The sequence below is a fragment of the Hypanus sabinus genome, chromosome 6, assembly GCF_030144855.1.
Source record: "Hypanus sabinus isolate sHypSab1 chromosome 6, sHypSab1.hap1, whole genome shotgun sequence".
NCBI lineage: Eukaryota > Metazoa > Chordata > Chondrichthyes > Myliobatiformes > Dasyatidae > Hypanus > Hypanus sabinus.
Genome location: NC_082711.1, coordinates 131,440,856 through 131,453,440, shown reverse-complemented (window position 1 = coordinate 131,453,440; position 12,585 = coordinate 131,440,856). Strand labels below are relative to the sequence as shown.

Sequence of the window (12,585 nt, the reverse complement as noted above, 5' to 3'; positions counted from 1 at the left end):
TCACTTCTCCCTGATGTCCCATCCTTCTATGATCCGCTCTTCTCTCCTATCAGCTTCCTTCTTCTCCAGCCCTTGACCTTTCTCACCTACTTGTCTTCATTTTTCTCCTTCTCGTGAGTTTCCTTCCCTCCCCCCCCCCCCCACCCCACCACCACCTTTTTATTCTGGTGTCTTCCCACTTCCTTTCCAATCCTGAAGAAGGGTCTCGGCCCGGAACATCGTTCATTTTCTTAAATGCTGTCTGACCTGCTGAGTTTCTCCAGCATTTTATGATGAGTTGGAAATGATAATATTGCCTGTTTTCCTAATTACTTGATGTATTTGCATACTTTTGCATGTAATCTCATCCAAATTGGTCCTGCTGTGCATGTGCCCCTTATCATCCTTATAAATTCTCTGCAGCGTAATCTTCATCTTGATTACTCTTTAAGGTGGAAAATTCCACTTTTGGGAAAGGGCATTGCTTCTGATTTTTTTTGGTAGTATTAGTGACTTCTGCTCTTTCTTCAAGTGTTTCTTGTCTTGACTTTTGAATTGGCTGGAGTTTTCAGGGTATACAGTATAAAACAAAACAATTATTACCCTTGCATGTCTTAGGTGTAAAGAGACACATCACCCATAATAAAAGCTGAAAAGTTGCCTTTGCTAATACCAGGACTAATGACTGAATATAACTGTGTGAGCTTAATTGTACATTGCTGGTGAATTTGTAATTGTCTTGTTTATCATAACTCTGTTTGTTGCCATGGTATGAGATTAACTGTAAAATTGAGTCAACTTGTACACAGCAATGTATTAGCAACTGCAATAAAATCATTAACCAGATTATCTGTTCTCTTTAAATGATCGAATGAAAATGTTATGCAAGGCTCAAGGAAAGCTCTCTGATCTTAGAATAACGTCTTGCATCAGTCTGGAAGAATAGGTTTTGGCTTAATACTCAATTTATAAGGTACATACTTTAAACATTGTACTGCATGAGAAGAATGGTCATCTTCAAATCTTGAGAGTGGTACTCAGGATCTCTGAAGCAGAATATATAACTCATTGTTTTTTGTAAAAATTAGTTTCATTGTTGAATAAATATTTAAATTGATGCCAATAGTAATCGATACCTGTAACACTGTATTAAGAAATAGCGAATAGATACTTGATTGATCCAAAGGAAATTATAGTGTCACAGTAGCACTGCAAGTGCACAGATATTCAAATATTAGAAGTGAAGTAGAAAGGAAAAATAAGTTACCTCAAACAGACTACAGGAGGGGATCATCACTTCATTTCCCCGGCTATAGGTTGACTCGTTACAGAGCCTAATGGCCAAGGGTAAGAATAACCTCATATAGTGCTCTTTGGAGCTGCGCAGTTGTCTTAGTCTATTACTGAAAGTGCTCCTCTGTTCAGCCAAGGTGGCTTGCAGAGGATGAGAAACATTGTCCAGAATTGCCAGGATTTTCCTTGGGGTCCTTTGTTCTACCACAGCCTCCGGTGTGTCCTGTTTGACTCCTATAACAGAGCCGGTCTTTCCAATCAGTTTATTAAGCCTGTTGGCATCACCCATGTTGATGCCATTGCCCCAGCACACCCCCACTACTGGTGACAACAGACCAATAAACTATGAAAGGAGAGGTCTGCATACTCTCCTCGGAAAGTAGAGGCAACTCTGGCCCCTCTTGTTTGCTCAAGTCTGTCATTCAGGTGTACCTCTAGATACATCCACATCCTCACCATCAATAGTAATGGAGCATTACAGGCTTAGTCATCCTTAAGTCCATCACCATCTCCTAATGTTGATCTGCAAATGATTCAGCTTGTACCATTTGACAAAGTTCTCCACCAGAGCCCCGTATTCATTCTCCTGTCCTCCCTTTATACACTTAACTTGCTGAATCATCAGAGAATTTCTGCAGATGACATGACTCACGTCGTATCTAAATTCAGAGGTATACAAGGTGAACAGGAAGGGAGCTATTACAGTCAGTGTTGCTTGACTATAGATTTAAGTTACTCTATTGATCCCAAAGGAAATTAGTGTCACAGTTGCACTGTTGTAACTATATGTTAACTATAACTATATGTAACTATGTGGTTTTGTGTAGGTCTTGTAGCTTTAGTTTTTGGTTTGTTGGGTGGTAGAGTTGGTCTCCTGACTTGGTGTGTCTGGGTAGTCTTGTTTTGTCTGGTGGATTTGGAGCTCCTTTCCGGGGAACGTGCTAAGATGGTAGCGTGATATTAATATGCAACAGTCTCTCCGGACTCTGGATTGGGGATTGCCAAATGTTATGCGGATTTTCTCTTTTTCAATCTTTTTATTATTATTATTAATATCATCATAATAAGATTAATACATAGATAGTGGGATTACAAACTTACAAATTTATACTGAACATGAAAGGATACACAAGCAATAGTTACAATATAATTAAGTCTTCCCAAATCATGAATGATACAAATAACATATAAACAAAGCAAAACTAGGTTATATCATTATATATATTAAAAAAAACAAAAAGAGAAAAAGAAAAAAATTATGCTAAAAAAACTAATCTAACAACCTAATAACTAATAAAGAGAAAAAAAGAAGAAAAAAAAGAGAGAAAAAATAATAATTAAAAAAAATGGGCTGTTTATAACATCTATAAAAAAATACAAAATCATCAGTGTCGCCAACTCCAATCCTCTCAATATACATATAATCAAAACTGGAAAAACGAGTAGGCTTGGAACAGGGTCTCATTACATCATATGAAAATATTGAATAAATGGTCTCCATGTCTTTTCAAATTTAATAGAAGGGTCAAATACAACACTTCTAATTTTCTCCAAATTTAGACATATTAGACAAATTTTGAGAAAGCCAATGAAATATGGTAGGGGGATTAATTTCTTTCCAATTCAACAAAATAGATCTTCTAGCCATTATGTAAGAAATGCAATCATTTAACAAGCAGAAGAAGATAAATGGAGTGAGTCCATCATTGGTAAACCAAAGATTGCAGTAATAGGATGTGGTTGTAAATCAACGTTCAATACTGTGGAAATAATATCAAAAATGTCTTTCCAATATTTTTTCAAAAGCGGACATGACCAAACCATATGAGTTAAAGATGCTATCTCAGAATGACATCTGTCACAAATAGGATTTATATAGGAATAAAAACAAGTCAATTTATCCTTGGACATATGAGCCCTGTGCACAACTTTAAACTGTATTAATGAATGTTTAGCACATATAGATGATATGTTGACTAATTGAAGAATTTTATCCCAATTCTCAATAGGGATAGTAAGGTTAAGTTCACTTTCCCAATCATTTTTAATCTTATAGAAGGGCTCTGAACGCATTTTCATAATTATATTGTAGAGTTTTGATATTACACCTTTCTGAGAAGGATTTAGTTCTAACAAATTCTCCGAAATACCTGAAGCCTCAAGATTTGGAAAGGTAGGAAGTACAGTATTTAAGAAATTCCTAATCTGTAAATATCTAAAAAAAAGAAATCTCGGCAAATTATATTTATTAAATAATTGTTCAAAAGACATAAAACAATTATCCAAAAATAAATTGGAAAATCGTAGTAATCCTTTAGTCTTCCAAGCTGAATAAACTTGGTCTATAATAGAAGGATAAATAAAGAAATTGGATACAATAGGAATAGTTAAAACAAACTGATTCAACCCAAAAAATTTCTGAAATTGAAACCATATACGTAAAGTATGTTTAACTATCGGATTGTCAATTCATTTCGGCAATTTAGAAAGAGCAAAGGGAAGAGAAGACCCTAAAATAGAACCCAATGAAAATCCTTGTACTGATTTAGTTTCCAGGTTCACCCAATGAGGGCTAAAAGATAAATCCCAATCCTTTAACCAACATTTCAAATATCGGATATTAACTGCCCAATAATAAAACCTAAAATTAGGCAATGCCAATCCACCTTCCTTCCTTGTCTTCTGTAAATATTTTTTACCTAATCTAGGATTTTTATTCTGCCGTATATATAAAGAAATTTTTGAATCAACATTAGCAAAAAAAGATTTCAATAAAAATTAGTACCGCTTGAAATATATATAAGAACTTGGGTAAAATAATCATCTTAATAGCATTAATCTGACCTATCAGAGATAAAGATAATGGTGACCATTTAGTGAACAAACATTTAATCTGATCAATTAAGGGTAAAAAATTAACCTTAAATAACTCCTTATAATTTTTTGTAATTTTAATCCCTAAGTATATAAAAGAATCATTAACTAATTTAAAAGGTAAATTTCCATAAATTGGAACCTGTCTATTTAAAGGAAACAATTCATTCTTATTAAGATTTAATTTATACCCAGAAAAATTACTAAATTGAGCCAACAGTGATATAACTGCAGGAATGGATTTCTCAGGATCAGAAATAAATAATAATAATAAATCATCTGCGTATAATGATAGCTTATGTATATCCGTCCCACGAGTGATGCCAAAAATGTTCGGTGATTCTCTAATACAAATTGCCAAAGGTTCTAAAGCAATATCAAATAATAATGGACTAAGAGGACAACCTTGTCTAGTACCCCGAAATAAACGAAAAAAGGGAGATCTTTGATTGTTAGTAAAAATCGAGGCTACTGGAGTATGATATATCAGTTTAATCCAGGAAATGAATGTCGGACTAAAATTAAACTTCTCTAGCACAGTAAATAAGTATGGCCATTCAACTCTTATCAAATGCTTTCTCCGCATCTAATGAAATGACACATTCTGAGGTGCTACGTGAAGGAGTATAAACAATATTCAATAATCTCCTAATATTGAAAAAAGAATAATGATTTTTAATAAAACCAGTTTGATCTTCCAAGATAATTTGAGGTAATACCTTCTCCAGCCTGGACACCAGTAACTTGGAAAAGATCTTGGAATCTACATTCAATAAGGATATTGGTCTATAGCAGGAGTGTCAAACTCATTTTAGGTCACAGGCCGGATTGGGCAAAATGCAGCTTCATGCGGGCCGGATCAGTCGGGTGCGTGCGAACGCAGCTTTCATTGCCTCCGTTTTTTCAGCCTGCTCTCATGTGTCTCAGTCTCTGCTGTAACTACAGGGTGTTTCACTTCACAAATTCCGTTTCTTATGAAGAAGACTGCTGAGCAAGCATTATTTTTATGATTGGTATTAACTTACAATCATAGGCTTCATATCGCCGGGCCATTAATAATTAAAATAATAGATCTATCTAAAATGATCTCGCGGGCCGGATATAATTGTACGCCGGGCCGGATATGGCCCGCGGGCCTTGAGTTTGACACCTATGGTCTATAGGATGCACAGTCAGTAGGGTCTTTATCTATTTTCAATATTAAAGAAATGGAAGCTCTATAAAAAGATTGTGGCAGTTTACCCAATCTAATTGCTTCTTCAAAAACCTTGCATAACCAAGGAGAAAGAGTAGAGGAAAAACACTTAAAAAATTCCACTGTATACCCATCTGGACCTGGTGCTTTCCCAGAATTCATAGAGGAAATAACACCTTTAATTTCTGCATCCATAATAGGAGTTTCTAATATTAAAAGATCATCTGATGATAATTTTGGAAAATTCAATTTCCCAAGAAAATCATACATGGTATTATGATCATGAGGGAATTCAGGATGATACAGGGAGGTATAAAAATCTTGAAAAGATTTGTTTATCTCATCATGGTCAACTGTTAATTCACCATTCTGTTGACGAATCTTAATAATTTGACATTTAACCAAAGCATTCTTCAATTGATTAGCTAACAGTTTACCCGATTTATCACTATGTATATAAAAATCAGATCTGGTTTTCATTAATTGATTTTCAATCGAAGATGTAAGTAATAAACTGTGTTCCATTTGAAGTTCAACCCTTTGTTTGTAAAGCTCCTTACTAGGAGCAGTCGAATATTTCTTGTCAATTTCTTTAATTTTATCAACCAATAAAATTAATTCCTCAATACGTTTTCTCAAACCAACGGAATAGGAGATAATCTGTCCACGTATACATGCTTTAAAAGTGTCCCTAAGTGTTCCGCAAGAAATATCATCCGTGGAATTAGTTGAAAAGAAGAAATTGATCTGTTCCTTCATAAATTTAATGAAATCCGGATCTTGCAGTAAGGTAGAATCAAATCGCCATTGCCTAACACTAGAAGCTGTATCCATAAATTTAATAGAAAGTTTCAATGGAGCATGATCAGAGATGGCTATAATATCATAATTACAACCAATTGCAGATGGAATAAAACAAGAGTCAATAAAAAAATAATCAATTCTCGAGTAAGAATGATAAACATGCGAGAAAAATGGAAACTCTTTGTCCTTAGAATGCCGAAATCTCCAAACATTGAAAATTCCGTTATCAGTCAAAAAAGAATTAATGTAAGTGGCTGACTTGTTGGATAAAGTCTGAGTGGATATCGATCTTTCCAGCAAAGGATTTAAGCAACAAAGTCACCACCCATTATTAACATATATTCATTTAGATTAGGTAGAGAAGTAAATAAGGACTTAAAAAAATTGGGATAATCCACATTTGGAGCATAAACATTAACCATAGCAACCTTTTTGTTAAAAAGTAACCCAGTAATTAACAAAAATCTACCATTCGGATCCGAAATAATATTGTGTTGGACAAATGTGATTGAGGAGTCAATAAGAATTGAAACTCCCTTTACTTTGGCATTCGAATTCGAATGGTACTGTTGACCCCTCCAAAACCTAAAAAAACGTTGATTGTCCACTTTCTTCACACGAGTTTCTTGTACAAAAATAATATGTGCATTCAGTCTTTGGAATACTTTGAAAATCTTTTTCCGTTTAATTGGATGGTTTAAGCCATTAGTATTCCAAGAGACAAAATTAATGGTCTGAGCCATATTTCTAAAATCAACCCTTTGGTATATAAAGAGTTAACCAAATTATGAACTCATGCACCCGGAAGAGGAACAGAAATAAGGGGCGGACCCGGAAGAGACGACATCGCGGACATTTTAGTAGTTTAAAATCAGCCCAAATAAAAAAACTTGTAAAAAGAACGATAGATTTAGAGAAGAAACTCCCCCCCCCCCCCCCCCACCCAAGAAGAAAAAGTGCATCCCGAGCCTGGAGAAGGCTGGGAAAAAAAAAGAATGATACTAAATCTACCCCCATGTCAGCAGAAGGCAACTCCAAATATATAAAGGAGAGAAAAAAAAAGATCCACCCAAACTCCAAAAAAGTAATTATCGCTATACTAAAACAAACTTCTTAATATAATTGCTAGTAAAAAAAAACCAAAAAGAATATAAACACTAGTAACTTATAAATCGGGTTAAAACCCAAACAAAAAAAAGGTTAAAATGTGATAAGAAATGCATTATAGGAAGAAGACGAGAGAAAAAAAATGGTGAAATTAAAAAGGAAAAAATATTTTAGAGAAGAAACTGCCATCTTAGGCACACAAAAAATGAAAAGGATATATATCAAACCATTAAAAAAATTCACCTTCGAAGGGTTAATAATAATGACCAAAAATAAAGTACAGTGGTTAAAGTAAGTAAAATAAGAAGATTAGTACGTCGAAAAAAACTTGAATTAGAATATAAAATATAGAATAAACCTACACCAATAGCCAGAAACAAAATCTGGTTTTGGAAACACAAATGATCTTGTAACGATCAAAATCACTCATTTATTAGAAACGAGAGTCCAAAGCAGTAGGATAATTTTCATCCAGAAAGCTTCGAGCTTCAGATGTGGAGAGAAAAACATGCCATGGTGCATTCTGAGGCGAGATTCTAATCTTTACAGGGTATAAAAGAGCTGGTTTTAGATTTTTCTCATAACATTCGGACATCAGAGGTTTAAAAAGAAGCCTTGCCTTCATTACTTCTGGGCTAAAATCCTCCACTAATCTAAACTCGAAATCTTTGAATTTAACCATCCCTAAACGCCGAGCCACACGAATAAGTTGCTCTTTGACATGCACATGATGAAATTGAACAATTACAACAGGTGGTTTAGATGAAGAACTTGATGATCGGCGCATAATTCCGTGGGCACGATCGAGTAACGGAGGACTGTCTGGGAATACAGAAGGGAATGCATCCTTTAAAAGTTGAGCAAAATACTTAAGAGTGGTTCCCTTGTTCGATACCTTCCAGGAGACCAAGTATGCATAAGTTCTGCCTTCTGGACCGATTTTCAAAGTCGACACTCTTGGCTTTAAGTGTTTCCACCTGTTTAATCGTCGAAGCTAATTTCTACTCCAGTTTTTCGATTATCAAGTCTCGCTTCCGAGCGTCCTCTTGCAAAGTTGCAATTAGAGCATGCTGCTGTTTAACTACTGAATCAGTCTTATCCATAGAATCCTGGAAAGCCTTTAAATCTTGTTTGAAAGTTTGTTGTTGTTCTTCAAATTTTTTATTTAAAAGCTCCAATAACACATCATAAGTCAATTCAGTACGCTTAGGATCAGTCTTTTTCTTCTTCCGGTTCCCGTTAGAATCTTTCCCAGGGTCTCGCCCTTTAGATCTCAAAGCCATTTCTGTACTCATTTCTTCAAAATTCACAGTACACTCTTAAAGATAAGTCCAAAAAAGTAGCAAGAATCTTTTGGTGTAGGTAAAAGTAAGTTAAATAAGGGTGATCATAGGTTAAGAAAAGTAAAGGTTATGGAGCGAATCTGAAACAGTACTCACTCCATGAGCGTCTCCTGGTGACCTGACGTTATGTGGATTTTCTGGTGTAGTCTGTTTTGTCATGTGCTTTTGTGATATCATTCTGGAGGAATGTTGTCTCATTTTTTAACTGCATTGCATTTGTGGTTTCTAAATGACAATAAACTGAAATTCAATTTGATTCATTACAAGTGCACAGATATATAAATATTGCAAGAGAAGCAGAGAGAGTAAAAAAATAAATTACAGCTCTGAACCGCACGAACTGTGGTGTGCCAGTAAAGAAGGGGGAAGTATATGGTCATCCATTATGGTAGAAGACTATTTTCTAATCGGGGAGAAAATTCAGAAGTCAGAGTTGAAAAGGGACTCGTGCATTGGTCAGACTGCACTTGGAGAAATTGTGAGCAGTTTTGGGCCCCTTATGGATATGCCAGCATTGGAGAGGGTCCAGAGGTGATTTACAAGAATGATCCTGGGGATCACATGAGGAGCTATGGGCCTGGACTGAAGTTTAGAAGAATGGTGGGGAGGGAATCTAATTGAAACCTATTGAATATTGAAAGGCAGTGGATGTGGTGAGGATGTTTAATCGGGGAGGGGGAGGAGGAGTCTAGGACCAGTGGGCACAACTTCCGAATAGGGTGTCCCTTTAGAACAAAGATGAGGAGGGATTCTTCTTGCCAGAGGGTGGTGCATATGTGGAATTCATTGCCAAAGACTGCAGTGGAGGCTAAATCATTGGGTATATATAAAGTAGAGGTTGAGAGGTTTGTGATTAATAGAGTTCACTGGTTATGGGGAGAAGGTTGAAGAACGGGATTCAGAGGGGTAATAAATCAGTCATGCTTGAATGACTGGATGGGCTAAATGGCCTAATTCTTTTCCCATGTCTTAATGGCCTTAGGTCTTTTGACTTGCAGCCTTGACGATACCTTGCTGTGTCAATTTTGGCAGTATTTTTTAACAGGCGTTTGCTCAGTTTGATGCAGAGGGAGATGGCACAGTTGCTGTGGAGAACATGTTGGAGTCACTGAAAACCTCTGGCGGAGCTAATCTGCGGGGAGAATTAAGTCATGTGATTCGACAGTTACAAGGATGTTCCCTAACTCCAGGTGAGGGGAGCCTGATTGGTATATTGATTAACATCTTGATTCTACTGTGTTTCTTGTATTTACTGTGGATGCCCACAAGGAAATGAATCTGGGGACATGTATGTGCTTTGGTAATAAATTTACTTTGAACTGTACAGAACTTACAGTCTAATGGGTTTTTCCTGTTCTACTCACATTATACTTGTGACTGTGTAGCTCATGTGTCGTATTTAAGTTTGCTGACGGCACTGTTGTTGTTGGCTGAATCATGGGTGGTGGTGAATCTGCATATAGGAGGGAGATTGAAGAGTGGTGCCAGAAAACAACCCCATAATCAATGTCATCAAGACCAGGGAGCTGATTATTGGCTGCAGATGGAGGAAACCAGAGGCCCACGAGCAAGCAAGCTGATGTGTACATTAATATCTTCAACCTCTCGCTCCAGCAGTGTGTGGTTCCCACCAAATTTAAGCAGGCTTCAATTCTATTGGTGCCCAAAAGAGTGTGATAACTTGCTTCAAGGGCTATCACCCAGTGGCGCTTGCATCCATAGTGATGAAGTGTATTGAGAGGCTGGTGTTGAAACAGATCAGCTCCTGTCTAGTGGCGCCCTGGATCTGCTCCAACTTACCTAGCAGAGTAACAGCAGATACCACCTCATTGACTCTTCACACAACCCTGGAAAATCTGGACAGCAAAGATGCATACATCAGGATGCTCTTTATCAATTACAGATCATCCCCTCAAAACTAATCAGTAAACTCCAAGAACTGGGCCTCAATAACCTCCTTGTGAATCCTAGATTTTGTCACTTGTAGATCCCATTCAGTTCCGATTGGCAAAAACATCTGGCTCACAAACTCCATCAGCACAGGAGCACTGCAGGGATGTGTACTTAGCCCATTGCTCCTCAAACTGTGTGGATAAGGACAACTCCAACAAGTTTGCTGATGACACCACTGTTGTGGGCTCAACCAGCATACAGGAGGGAGACAGAAAACTTGGCTCAGTGGTGTAATAACAACAACCACTCAGTGTCAGCAAGACCAAGGAACTGATTGTAGCCTTCAGGGGAGGGAAACCAGAGGTCCATGAGCCAGTCCTCATCAGAGGTGGAGAGGGTCAGTAGCTTTAAATTCCTTGGTGTCACTATCTTAGATGACCTGTCCTGGACCCATCATATAAATGTAATTGCAAATAAAGCATGGTGGCCCCTTAGTCTGTGGAGATTCAGCATATCATCAAAAGCCTTGTCAAACTTCTATAGATGTGTGGTAGAAGGTGTGCTGACTGGCTGTGTTATGGCCTAGTATGGGAACACCAGTGCCCTTGAGTGGGAAAATCCTATAAAAGATAGCGGATTCTGCCCAGTACATCACAGGTAAAACCCTCCCATTCATTGTGTACATTTACATGAAAAGTTGCCATAGAAAAGCAGCATCTGTCATCAAAGATTCTCACCACCCAGGCCGTGCTCTTTGCTCACTGCTGCCATCAGGTAGAAAGCACAGGTGCCTCAGGACTCGCACCACCAGATTCAAGAACTCGAACCGTATGGCTCTTGAACAAAAGGGGATATTACACATTCTATTTCTGGTGTTCCCGCAACCAATGATTTGACTTTGAGGACTCTTTATCTTGATATTTCATGATCATTATTTATTGTCATTTATTTATATTTGGATTTGCACAGTTTGTTGTCCATTGATCTTGTTTACAATTATTCTATAGATTTGCTAAGCATGCCCGTAAGAAAAAGAATCTCAGGGTTTTAGAAACATAGAAAACCTACAGCACAATACAGGCCCTTCGGCCCACAAAGTTGTGCCGAATACGTCCCTACCGTGGAAGTTATTAGGGTTACCCATAGCCCTCTAATTTTTCTAAGCTCCATGTACCTATCCAAAAATCTCTTAAAAGACCCTATCGTATCCGCCTCCACCACCATTGCCGGCAGCCCATTCCACACACTCACCACTCTGTGTAAAAAAAAAAAAGAAAAAAACTTACCTCTGACATCTCCTCTGTACCTACTCCCCAGCACCTTAAACCTGTGTCCTCTTGTGGCAGCCATTTCAGCCCTGGGAAAAAGCCTCTGACTATCCACATGATCAATGCCTTCCATCATTTTATACACCTCTATCAGGTCACCTCTCATCCTCTGTTGCTCCAAGGAGAAAAGGCCGGGTTCACTCAACCTGTTTTTATGTGCATTCTCCCCAATCCAAGGAACATCCTTGTAAATCTCCTCTGCACCCTTTCTATGGTTTCTATAGACTTCCTGTAGTGAGGCGACCGGAACTGAGCACAGTACTCCAAGTGGGGTCTGACCAGGGTCCTATATAGTTGCAACATTACCTCTCGGCTCCTAAATTCAATTCCATGATTGATGAAGGCCAATGCACTATATGCCGCCTTAACCACAGAGTCAACCTGCGTAGCAGCTTTTTGTGTCCTATGGACTCAGACCCTAAGATCCCTCTGATCCTCCACACTGCCGTGAGTCTTACCATTAATACTATATTCTGCCATCATATTTGACCTACCAAAATAAACCACCTCACACTTATCTGGGTTGAAATCCATCTGCCACTTGTTAGCCCAGTTTTGCATCCTATCAATGTCCCTTTGTAACCTCTGATACTATTCACAACACCTCCAACCTTTGTGTCATCAGCAAACTTACTAACCCATCCCTCCACTTCCTCATCCAGGTCATTTATAAAAATCACAAAGAGTAGGGGTCCCAGAATAGATCCCTGAGGCACACCACTGGTCACTGACCTCCATGCAGAATATGACCTGTCTACAACCACTCTTT

The 12,585-nt window shown here is 37.7% G+C and overlaps 1 protein-coding gene across 5 annotated transcripts in view; it reads left to right on the top strand.

Moving 5' to 3' along the window:
* Nucleotides 1-12,585, top strand: part of zzef1 (zinc finger, ZZ-type with EF hand domain 1) — a 303,511-nt gene that overhangs the window by 23,474 nt on the left and 267,452 nt on the right. For 4 of the 5 annotated variants that reach the window (XM_059972943.1, XM_059972940.1, XM_059972944.1 and 1 more), the window contains exon 2: nt 9,641-9,785. In XM_059972943.1, the coding sequence (XP_059828926.1) occupies nt 9,641-9,785 (145 nt within the window). The remainder of the gene's footprint in view (nt 1-9,640; nt 9,786-12,585) is intronic. The other variant, XM_059972942.1, reaches the window with a different exon arrangement.